The sequence below is a fragment of the Lycorma delicatula genome, chromosome 6, assembly GCF_047948215.1.
Source record: "Lycorma delicatula isolate Av1 chromosome 6, ASM4794821v1, whole genome shotgun sequence".
Taxonomy (NCBI): Eukaryota; Metazoa; Arthropoda; class Insecta; order Hemiptera; family Fulgoridae; genus Lycorma; species Lycorma delicatula.
In genome coordinates this window covers 23105622-23119044 of record NC_134460.1, presented here as the reverse complement: position 1 = coordinate 23119044, position 13423 = coordinate 23105622, and the positions used below count along the sequence as shown (strand labels likewise).

Genomic DNA, 13423 nt, shown 5'->3' with positions numbered 1-13423 from the left:
CCACATCACCATTCCCATCGGTCAGCCACTGTTCTCTGGCCGTCGAATACACATTAGGTTCGGTGGCCACCAGGAAGTCCGCTTCGTATCTAGCTGCTATTTCTATGCTCAAATCACTAGAGAGTAGGCTCCTGTTATTATTAACTAGTATTACTTTAGTCATGACCTTTGTTACAGCACGGGTTCCCGGTCCTATGTGAAGTGGCTCCACAGTCCAGGCATATGGTCGCCTCCTTGCAATCTTTAATTACATGGCTGGGTTTACCACAGTTGAAACTGTAAATGTATGAAGCACATAAAATGTATGTGTCCAAATCCGGGGTCAAAAATTTGGGGGGGTGGGGGGGGGTCAAAATATGAGGGGGGTCAGAAGGTCAGAAATTTTTGGTTTCGGATAGATATTTGGGAATTTTGGTTCTATGGTAAAAACTATAGGAGATATGGAGAATAGGAGTTTGCCCGTGTAAAGTATCGCAAACACTTAGACAAATTTCTACTAGTACACAGTAAAACTTCTGAAAATTTTACAAGTCCTTGTTTACTTGTATTTCAATGACGTCACGAACAAGCCAGAGCTTGTCGCTTGACTTGCAAAATTTGTCTCTATATAATTTAAATGTATATACTTAAACACTTAAAAAAAAAACCTTATTCAAAGTACTTTTTAACTCACTCTGTCCGTGTAGTTGTATTTACTTACAATCCCACACCCCTTCGGTTCTTAACCGTTGTCCAAAAGGGCTGTAGCACTAAAAGTTCTCTACACTTTCCTCAAAATTTTGTATTTTCAAAAAAAACACCAAACCGAAACTCAAAAAACTTTGCACTTGTGTCCATTAACCATACCACTATAATTTCCGATGTCCGTATCCAGTAAAAAATCCAAAAAGTAAAATATCGCGGAGCTAGGAAACACGTCTGCACTCGGTGCCGTCCACAACTCGACTCAATTTCCCACTTTTACTGAGAGCTAAAGCAACAGTTATTTAAGTTAATTAAACGATAGGTAAAACTTTGTTTCTCACCAAACATTAATTAATTTTTAAATGATCTCTTAACAAATTTATGGATCAATGATTCAGAATTTTCCATAACATTTTCCCAAAGTTTTATTGAATAAGGTTTTCTTCAAGTAAATTCAAATTCTCAACAATTAAACACAAAGTCAAGATTTAATTTAGTGTAAAACTCAATTCTTCCCGTGAGGTAGTTCATATGATACTGTTTAAAAATAAACTTATGCATCTTTCATGACATACAACTATGTATATATAATTTTCAATAAAATTTTCAGTAAAATAAATTGACTCATTAAAATTAAATCATATTCGAAAAATATCAAAGCATTATACGTACAACCAAACAAATTTTTTATTCTAATATTTTGACAGGTTCTAGAATACTAACCCACCTGGTTGGTATAGTGGAGAACTCGTCATCGCAACCATGCATCTGATTTCGAATTCGAGAGTTCTAGGGTTCAAATCCTAATAAATGCAGTTACTTTCAAACGGATTTGAATACTAGATCGTAGATACCGGTGTTCTTTGGTGATTGGGTTTCAGTTAACCACACTTCTCAGGAATGGTCGACCTGAGACTGTACAAGACTACACTTCATTTACATTCATATATATCATCCTCATTCATCCTCTGGAGTAATACCTTACAGTGGTTCCAGAGGCTAAACAGAAAAAGAAAGAAAGAAAGGTTCTAGAATACTGATTGACTAAATCAACTGATAATATTTGGATGTTGTGTGCTATCGTTTTATATTTTTTATTGAATTATAATTTGTAGTAATTAAGGTTCCATAATTTGGAATCCAGAAAGTACTATAATAATTTTACCGTTACCACTGGATTTTTTTAATTAAACTTAAATCATCTTTGGTAGGTTAGTTAGGTTAACCTAGCTAACCTATAATTGGTCTATTTGGGAGCTGTTATGAATCACCTGTCAGGTGATTCAAGTAAAAACCATGATATGTTGATAAATTCGAGTACAAGTGTTCATACAAACAGGAAAAGAATACCTTTGATACATTCGGATAGGGATCCTAGAAAATCTTCGCATAACAAGCTTATAAGAGACAACATTGTAGATATAATATCAGTGACATCATTGATGACATGAGCGACACTTCTTAAAGTGGTGAGGATATCATGGACTCACGAACAAATTCCTTCCTATGGCATACTATCCCAATTTTATGCAAACTGAAATTATCACATCATCCAACAATGAATAAGTTATATCGAATCAGTTTGAGCACCTTTCAATGGAGGAGAATAGCCAACAAATTGAAAATATGAAGAATGTTAGACCCCCTCCAATAATCCTTTATGGAATATTGGACCTATTAAAACTGTATGATTTATTTTGGACATTTGTAGACAAATCTGACTACAGTTTGCAGATGATAACCAGTAAACAGCTTTGGGCAATTTCAAAAGATGTATATGTTTATAAGAAAATTGACTTGATTCGAGGACAAGGCCTAATAGGGCACACAAAGAAGGCTGAATGGACGTTCTGAGTGGCACTCAAACACCTACATTATTCAATCCCGATAAGATGTTATAAGGGAGGACATTGAGAGCCATGGACACAAGGTCTGGAGAATTGTTATACCAGACATCAAGTGATGAAGGTGCCTCTGCCAACCTTCTTTGTCAACCTCGAACTGCAAGGTAACAACAGAGAGATCTTCGACCTAAAGTATGTTGCAAACTGTAGTGTCTGCTTTGAAACACCATGAAGGTCTCCTGGGATAGCACAGCGCACATGCTGTCAGCAATATGGGCATACAGAGAACAATTGCATGTGGCCATACAGATTCATAAAGTGTGCAGTTAGACATAGAGCCACGGAGTGTGTCAAAAAGGATACTACTACCACTCCGGCAACATTCAGAATGTGCTCTGCCATTCGGATCATCCTGCTAATTATAAGGGGGTATACAGTGTACAAGAAGATCTTGGAATGAAAGGAAAGACAAAGAGTCATTTACGTGAGGAATTACTCCTCCTTCAGGATCGCAAGCAAGAACATTTAACATCATTATAAGCAACTTCCTTTTTTGAATCTGTGGTCACAGGAAGACTCGAAAAGTCGTTCTTCTGATTTTCCTCTATCTTATAGAGGTTACAGATAACAGTCACTTTGGTGGTTGTGGTGATAGATAACCTAGCAACTAAGATTGAATTCTTTGTACAACAAATAGGTAGTCTGATGAGCCTACTGACAAAAAGTGATTACCAAGATTTGTTAATGGCGAAGTCTTTAAGAATTATGACTTGAAAAGTCAATGGGCTAGTGAATCAAAGTGAGGAATTGGAGGTAATGATAGTTACAAAATTTTTAGACATCACTTATTTGAAATGCCCCAATGCAATCGATGATGGAACCTGGTGAGTGACCTTGATTTTGTAGGAGGCAGCCTGGCATTTAACTCCCGAGAGGAAGCATGGGGATTGGGAAGGCACAGACTATGCAAGGGAGGTAATAAATTTTATTGCCACTAAAAGAAGATTTCGGAGAAGGTGGCAATTATACAGGAGACCTGAGGATAGGACAGCTATGAATAGGTGTGCTCATAAGTTAAAAAAGCTGATAAAGACTGTCAAGGGTGAGATGTTCAAACATGTACATGGAAAGTACTAGAAGGGGAAATTCCCCTTCAAGTAGAGATGACCATTCATTGTGGAAGGTCACAAGGAGACTTCTTGAGTCTCTGTTCTCATTTCCACCTTTAAGGACACAAACTGGATGGGCTTATAGTGATTGTCAGAAGGGAGAAGTATTTACTGAAAACCTAACAAAGATCTTTCAGCCAAGTGAAATGGATAGAACAGATGATAGAGAGATTTATGACTTCTTAGATAGCCCGATTCCTCTATGTCTACCTATACAACGTTTCACATGTGCAGAAGTTTTGCAAATGATTGGGAAAGTTGGAGTCTTAAACAAGGCTCCTGGGTTAGACTTAATAACTCATAAGATGCTGTTAATGTTCCCATTTAGGGCCATTGAATACGCCTCCTCAATGCCATCCTTCGCATGATGCATTTCCCATCAGAATAGAAGTCACAAATAACGATGGTCCCTAAACTGGACAAATCTGTAGATGTATCTTTGTATAGACCTACCAGCCTTTTATCTAAGCTCTCTAAGATCTTTGAGAGGCACTTCCTCAGACAAATTAGACCTATTTTAGTAGAAGGGGTTGTTATTCCTGACCACCAAATTTGTTTCCAGAGGGGGCACTCCAGCATTGAACAAATTCATAGAACTGTTGATGTTATCACCAGTTGTTTGTAAAGGAAGGAATACTGCTTGGCAGTATTTTTGGATATCCAACAGGCATTCAATGAGATACAGTTGCCTGGTCTGCTTTACAAGCTTAAAATGAGTCTGCTACAACCATATTATTTGGTATTACACAACTACCTTGATGAACAATTCTCACAGGTTAAATATGACCAAGAGTTGTCAGCTTTTTTGATACAAAATCAGGGGTTCCTCAGGATTCAATCTCTGTCCCGGTTTTGTATTCAATCTACTCTGCTGACCTTTCTAGTATGGAAAATATCACTTTTGCGTCATTTGCTGATAACACAGCAATTATGGCTGTTGATGTTAACCCAACAGTAGCATTAGAAAAACTGTGATTTTCGTTAAGAAGTTAGATCTTCTCAGTGAATAGCTAGCCAAATGGAAGGTGCATATTAATACAGCAAAGCCGAATCATGTGATGTTTGCAATGAGGAGAGGAGTTTGCCCACGAGTCTGCCTAAATGGAGTTCACATCCCTCATTAAGACAACATATAATACTTAGGACTTCATTTGGACTGCCGCCTAACATGAAAAAAATCATGTGAGAGAAAAGGGGAAACAATTAAATATCAATCTTAGAAGGTTGAACTTGTTATTGGGAAGAAGACCGTGTTATTGTTAAATAACAAACTGTTGGTGTACAAATTGCTTTTAAAGCCAGTATGGGCCAACGGGATACAACTTTGGGGAATGGTGAGCAACAGCAATATTGACATCATCCAAAGATTACAGAACAAAATGCTGAGGAACATCTTGGATGCACCATGGTTTGTGAAGAACAAGGAGATTAACTACTATCTAGAGATGCCATCTGTTCATAAAGAAATCCACTGGCCGAGTTCAAAGTATGTACTTCAGCTTAACGCCCATGAAAACCATCTGGCTGTTAATCTTTTGGGTAATAGAGAAGGTGTGAAATGACTAAAGAGGCTACATTTATTGGATCTAGAGACTGTTATGCGTTGAATATCATCCTGCTATTACTAAAATTTTTGCTGAAATTATTTATAAATTATTTTAATTTAGTAATATGAATTCTTTTGTTTTGTTATGTATTGTTTAAGTTTCATGGTTTTGACTTTGTTTTTTATATGAGTCCAATGTTAATTCATTATGTCTTCGTATTTTTTCTCATGAATGATGTGACAATTTATTTTTTTACTCAATTGCTTGTTCTGTTTTGTTAACTATTTAATTTTATTGTTCCCAATACCTATGTAAAATTATGTTATCACTTAACTCTTTTTTGTTGTTGTTAACAGTTAATTTTTGAATTGTTTGCTGAATTTGTACTTGTTACACTTAGTTATATTTTATTTGCTATACTTTTTATTGTCCTATACTGTGTTTAAACTTTTACTCTTTTTGTCTTGGGAGATGTCACTGGATGCCTCCCCTTCATGTCATTACAAACTGTACAATTAGTTACAGTTTTATAGTTCAGAAAACTGATTGTAAATAAGGCAATACACAAAAAAACAAAAAAAAAAAAACATTTAATTGTTAGCTACTGGAAATTTCCAAAACAGGTGATATCTAATTTCCTAAGGTGATATCTAATTTCCAATCTTATATAAATGTGCTGGAGTTATTGTAGTCTTTTTAATATTTAAGTAACATTTTTGTATTGATGGTATTTTTTAATTTACAGTTATTGTTGTTATTAGTCTAAAATGATAACATATTACATCTGTTTTTGTATTTATTTGAATGGAAGTAAATCATTGTTATTATTATTTAAAAAAATTATGTTATCAGTGAGTTAAATTATTGTTATCCTCTCAGAATTTACAAAATAACTGTAAGATTGATAAAAAACTCATTACAAAGTAGATATCATATATAATAGAAATAAAAAAGAGTTTATTTCTAATTAGGTCAATAATAATTGAATGTTAAGGCAAATTTTCTAGGATAAATTGAGCAAAAACATTTGAAAGAGCAAAAATACTTTAATGTTTTCCTAAGCAAGTGTTAATGTTTCCTGCATAATCTCCTGGTATGCATAAAGGTGAAATGTAATTTTTTCCTAAAATCAACTACAGGAAAACTTATAAAAAACTTTGTTTGAGCTAGCATTGACTTTTACGTTAAGGTTTGTCAGAATCTGAAGAACATTTTTAAAAAAAACATGGTACATATCATGAATATCAAAATTTGAACTTATAACTTTTAAGTAACATATTGAACATATGAATGTAAATTACATTGTTTGTAATTTTGTTACTTTTTATTATTATAAGAAAATATGCAAATAATTTTTGTGCCACTAAAGTTTACTTTTAGCATTTAGTATTGGTTATAAATTTTATAGCCAAAATTAGTATGCATAGATTCTACCAAAATATACTATTAGATATCAATTATCAATAAAGCAGAATGGTTTAAGTGTATAACACTTATATAATATTGTGTTTTTGTATTCATGTGGTTAGGTGGGGAGCAGTTCTGCCTATGACTAACTGCTTATAAAAAAATTGAACCTATAGCTGAGAATAGTTTTTAAGTAAAATTGGGTCAGCAGTCTCCTTCTAATACTTAACATATTGCATGGAAATATTTGGAAAAAGTGCTGCTTTTACTTAATAAATATTTTATGATAATTTTTTACAGTTATTTTATAATTCAGACTTTGAAATGCCACCAAAGTTCAAGGAATCTATAACACTGAAACCTTGCTTAGTCACACTGGTTCTTGGGATTGCATCAAGCTCTGTTGATTCTAAATCTTCAATAATGGATATATTGGGAAAAGTTGAAGCAACACTGGGTGAACTAATTTATGGAAAACTTGATCATAATAATCCAGTGGCTAATACGTGAGTAGTTCAATGATGTTTTTATTATAGCTAATAAGTTAAAAAAAAAAATAAACATGAAAACCTCACTACATGACTATCTGTTTAATGCTTAACATAGATATTACATGGCAGCACTAATTCAAGAGTTCTAGAAAAATAAAAAAATAACATCATTGTATATCAGAATATAATGAAAACTTATTAAAAAATTCTTATTTTAATGTGACAAAGTGTAGTACTGTATTTTATCTATTTCTGTATTCTAATAAAAACTTTCCTTCTTGTATTCTTGCCAGTCTTTATTGAATAAGTTAAATGGCATGTTTACTTGAAACCTATTTAATTGCTATAAATTTACAGTTAATATTCTCAATTAACGCATGGCTGTATTATGCACTTAAATAATTATATGTTTTGCTGTGAATATCTAAATGTTATGATTATATATTACTACTTTATTTCATAATTAATAAAAACTGTTTAATATTTTTACAAAAATTGGTAAATTTCTTCTAATATAATTTTATGCTAACTGTAATGATCTTTGAAATAAAGAATACTTGCTACTTTTTATATGATGGTGAAAAATTTGAAAAAAAGAAATTACTACATTTTTATTCTTTTTATTTATTTATTTTTTATATTATTAAATTTTAGTAATTAACTTGTAGACACAACATGTGTTTTGAGGCTGAATGTGGGTATGAAACATAATTACTACCTTATAATCTACTGCATCAAAATTAATAAAAGTTGAAAGTTGTTGTTAAACTTTATCTGTATGAAATGAACTTGTGTTCAAAAAAATTGATAAAAACATCTATAGTCAAAATATTAAATCCATTTGCTAGAACCTGATTTGAGTGCAGGACGTCAAGCAATGAACTGAATCAAACAGGAATGACCACATTCACTCATACTATTAAGTATAAAATATGATAAATGTATTTAGATAAAATAAGATTTTAAATGTATGCATGCTAAGTGGTGTAACTATAATGTTTTTCAATAATCTGACATGATTCTCAAGTTGCTTCTGTAAATAATAAAGCTAATTAAAAATAACAAGCATTCCATGCAACTGGTCTTATTTTACAACCAGTTGACTTTATTTGAGTAACATCTCTTGGTAACTAGCTACTGATCTTATTAAGTTAACAAATTAATACATGCTTTTTTTTTAATGAACAATTTTAATGAAGGTACATTATCATCAGACGGGGAAAAGCTCCCTGTATGAATTTAGTTTACTAATGTAAGTAAGAACATAACGAAGATATGTTAATTAAATAGTATATATTTTTATTTAGACAATTCACCAATCATTAATTAGTAATTGTGATTCTGATTAGTAATTTTTAAATCCTTGCTAAGGACAAGTCCTTTAGTGCTGAATGGACTTGCGTAGGTTTACATTGAATTTGGAACCACGTATAACAGTGTTAAAATAGGGATAAGAATATTTTTATGCTAAAAAGAATTCTAATCAACAGCTTCCTGGCTAAAATCTGAAATCTGTAAATTAAAGAATGACTAGTTGATTTGATTACAATGTATACCTATCTTCGCAGACAGATGATTGCTGCAAGTTACTCCCATTTCTTCCTTGTGATTCGTAAAGTAGCTTCTTTTCTAAATCTCTTTAAGTAAAAACGGTCATTGTAGAAATATCTTTTAAGATTTAACTTAATAAAGAAGATAAGATTTTGTTCTCTTCATCAAATCATTAATTAAGCTTTATGATAGTTATTCTATACTATCTTGTGCTGAGCATTTATATATATATCTTGTTGTTTAAAATCATTCTATATTTCTTGCTCCATGAGGATTGTAATAGTGAGGAATAGGCTACAATTCTGTTTTGTTTTGCAGGCCAGCAGCAAACTATCAAACTGTTGTAGATGATGAAGTATGGCCTGGAATTTGGACACCACTTAATTATTTATCAAAAGCAGCAGCCATTAAAGTATTATTCCCAAGTGTTGTTCGTGCAATTGGCCATGAAGATGATAAACTTCCACCTCCAATGGTAAGTAATCATTTTATTATAATGGCTCATTTAAAGGTACAGTTGGTTATTTTCAATATTAATTTTAAATATGCTAACAAAATGCTAAAAGTAATAGGCTGGATATTTCACCCCTGATAAATTTTAAATTTGTAATCTTTCTTATAGCTAGTTAATTATTTTTAGAATTTTGTGAACTTGCATATTTGTTTATCATTAATTTAAAAAATGATTTTTGGGTAGAAAACTAAAATTCATAATGCCATCAGTTTTTTGAATTTTTACTCTTATTTTATATTGGCTTCTTTCTTTCTTTCTAGTCTGTTGTGATGCAGTTTGCTTTGCTGGTCCAAATAGGAAATAATTTAATAAACTCAGATTTGGTGTTCAAGGGAGCTAAAATCCCTTGGGTTGATTTGATTTTCAAAGATGTTGCCCAAGTGTTATTCTCCTGAGAGCTGTAGTGTAGTGTGATGTCATCTTGTTGACCAATTATTATTCTCCTGAGAGCTGTGGTGTAGTGTGATGTCATCTTGTTGACCAATTAACTCGATGAGCATATAAAAATTCAATCAGTATTAAGCTTCTCCAAAGGGTATAGGGTTGAATATAATTTTAGATTGTGCAGTGGTCTTTTGCTTAATGTGTGAGAGATTTCGTATGAATATAATTGTGTTTTTTTGGAAATTAATATTTCATCTTGATAAATCAAAGTTCTATTGGTAAAGAATGCGATATTAAGCACTTTGAAGCTTTATGAAAAAATGAAACAAAATAAAATCACTTTTTTTAAGAAAAGTAATTATGAAATATTATTTGCTGATAATATTACACTCTGATTTTCTAAATATACTGCTGTACAGTATATTAATTGATTTAATAGATTAAAAGATTCATGTTTGGAATGATCTAAAAAACTTATACATGAATACTGCCATATTTTTGTAGTTATGTAGCCTGTTTTCTAACTATGGATTTTTTTACTGTTGTATTCTGTGGTATTCTATAATTAAAATTTTTACAAATTACAATATTTTTACTCCTTTGTTTCAAAAGGTTTTTTGAATTTTGGGTCATAGAACTTTTTTCTCATACAATCAGTTCTAAAAACAAAAAATTACAAAATATAGTAATTCTAGATGGACATTATTTCCTTAGTTTTTACTTACTTGACTGTTGGCTCTGTTCCATATGGCTGCACCATTGTTTAGAACAAAATATTCTGTGTTCTTGTTAGTTAATGAAATACCTATAATTTCAATGTTTTATTTAATCAAGTCCAAAAATATAGATTAAGTTCCATATTATTCTTCAAACACTTGTAAATCATTCATGTAAGCATAAATGTATTTTTAAAATTCATATTGAGTGTTCTCCAAATTATGTTCAATGCACTCCCTAAACCTTATTTTATTGAATTTTTGAAGAAGTCTTTGTGATTACAATTAGCAATGATGCTCCTCCATGATTGACATTCCTATTTTTACCGTTTAAAAAAAATTGATATAATAATAATGATGGGTGGTCTCTAAAAAGCATAGGATTAAATTGCAGTGGTGTAGGAATGTAGTTCCTGAGGAGAGTTACTGGGAGAAGAGAAAAGACAGATAGTGAAAAGCTTTATAAAATCTACATTTAAGATTGATCTTATATATGAATAATTTGAGCAGTATTGGAACAATTCTTTTCACTGGAACAGTTTACATTCAACCTGAAAGGTGATACACATTGAAAGGTACACCAAAATGAAGTGTGGGAGGTAGGAGGGTACTGGAAACACAAAACAAGAGGAAATTAATAGAAAGGTAAGGGGACTGTTTGAAGAATTTTAATGTGAAATGGGTCCTTAAGTGTTTTGAAAGTACTATTTTAAAAGACAAAAAAACAATTAAATACTGAAACTGGTTTTTATTAAAAATATTCTGTAATATAATCTCTGACCTCTAACTTTAGGCATTGGGCAAATTTTGAACATTGATTGTACATTACGTAAATAATCTGTTAAAATAAGTTGCATTAATATGTAAAGGTTAAAGGAAATTTTCAACAAGGGAGCATTCTTCTAAGATTTTCATATTAAGTTAATATGCCTTGTAATTAAGTTAATATTAAGTTATTAAGCCTTGTAATATAATTTGTGAATCATAAAATTAAAATCTTTTAAATTATGTAGTATTTACTGTAATTATTAATTTTATGCTTTTAATTAATTTTTCAGTATGTAATCATATTTGAAGCAACACGAGCACGTGAAGTAAATGAAATGGTAGAAGAATTTCCTGGTGAAGTATTGAAAGTCGGCTATTTCGACAGTGCAGAAGCTGAGACTGCAAAGAAAGTTTGCCGAAATATCCGTGATTTAGAGAGAATGGGTTCAGATAAAATTAAGTAAGTGTTATTTATGTAAGTGTTATTTAATTCAGGATTCACAATGATTTTAATTTCATATTTATAGATGGTTCAGTGAAACTGAGGGTTTTTGTCATAACCGTTTGATAATTTCATTTACTTATCTATAATTTTTATTCAGCTATTATATTCAGCCTCCTACTATGTTATTCTAATCTTTGTTTTCCAGTAGTTTTTTCATTCCATCCTTGCTTCTCTTTTTACAGGATTCTCTGAAAAGTTAAAAAAAAAGTAAAATAAAACCTTGTATTAATTTTGCTAAGCACAGCCCGATGGTGTAAGTATATAATTATAGTTAATATTTAAAAAACTGCTTACCAGCAAATGAATTTGACATGTTCAAGCGCTTTTGGAATTAATTTCCATCCTTAGGAACTCACAATATTCATCATATTTGTAACAATAATTAAAACTTCACATGTTAATTGTATGAAAGTTTTAATTATTATTACAAATATGATGAATAATGTGAGTTCCTGAGGATGAAAATTAATTCTGAAAGTGCTTGAACGCGTCAAATTCATTTGTTAGTAAGTGGGTTTTTAAATATTAACTATAAAATCTTGTATATTTCAATATCATGTGATTTAAAAAAATTAAAATCTATTATAAAAACGTACTTAAGTGGCAAAATATATTTTTGCTGACAAAATGGAATTTAATATTTTATTTTTACTATACTATTTTTACACTTTGCCATAAAATCCTAATAGCAATAGTTGATTGCTGAAAATCACACAACATAATGTATTATTAAACTTCTGAAATATATGACTAATTTTATAATTTTTTTTAATTTACAGAGGTACAAAGATGGTTTTATCACTAGCAAAAACATCAAGTGATCCGCTTTTAATGTTTTCGCAACTTAACCCGATTTATATAAGTCCTGACTTAAAAATAGGAACAAAGGAAGCAGAAATGTTTTTCCCACCGGATGAAATAGAAGAAGAGGAAGGAGAAGAAACTGATGAGGATGAAGATTATGAAGAAGAAGAGTACACTATGGATAGAGAATATGATATTAAGCAGGTGCCAGTTCTAACAGTAACCACTGGTGATGTCATGTCAACTGTCACTGATGAGATACCACAACTAGGAGAAGTATCTAGAGTTGATACAGAAGAGCAGGGCTTAGCAACTGACCTACATGGTGAAGAAGAAGGGGAAGGTGAAGGTGATGAGAGACCAACTGAACTAGTTATTTCAGGTGAAGAAGGTGAAGAAGAAGGAGAAGGAGAAGGAGAAGGAGAAGAAGGAGAAGGAGAAGGAGAAGGAGAAGAAGGAGAAGAAGAAAAAGGAGAAGATGAGAATGAAGAAGTTGTTGAAGCTGGTGTAAGTGAAGTTACTGAATCACAAAGTGAAGAACCACAGCTGAGTGAAGGTGAAGGCTAAAAAAAAGCAATTCTTTTAACCATAAAAATCAATAGTATCATGTGGAATGGATGAAGTTTATTGTGGTTTTATATCTGCTATGACACATTTCTTGTTAATAAAAAATAGTTCATATATAATCTATAAAAATACATTTTTTATTTTTTATAAAATATTAATGTATAGCTCATTAAAGGAAAATCTTTTATTTGTAAAAATAAGAAAAAAATTAATTAAAATGCAATGTGGTAAAATAGAAAAATACTTTTTCTCATTAAACAACTTAGTCAATTATTTCATTATACATATCTAACAACAGAAGAAATAATATAGTATGAATTACTGAATCACAACAATCATATCTAACTTTATCATAATCCTATCCTTTCAGTCACAAACATTAACTTCAAATTTAAAAAAAAGCAAATTATTGCATACCCTTCACTATACAGAATAATCTAAAATAGCAATTACATTTTAATCAGAGTATTAC

The 13423-nt window shown here is 31.3% G+C and overlaps 1 protein-coding gene across 1 annotated transcript in view; it reads left to right on the top strand.

Moving 5' to 3' along the window:
- The window catches only part of LOC142326588 (uncharacterized), a 31035-nt gene extending 18017 nt beyond the window's left edge, over positions 1-13018 (top strand). The window contains exons 8-11 of the mRNA XM_075369174.1: positions 6952-7157; positions 9012-9168; positions 11366-11535; positions 12360-13018. Of these exons, the coding sequence (XP_075225289.1) occupies positions 6952-7157; positions 9012-9168; positions 11366-11535; positions 12360-12951 (1125 nt within the window). The 3' untranslated portion in view covers positions 12952-13018. The remainder of the gene's footprint in view (positions 1-6951; positions 7158-9011; positions 9169-11365; positions 11536-12359) is intronic.
- The last annotated feature ends 405 nt before the right edge of the window (positions 13019-13423 follow it).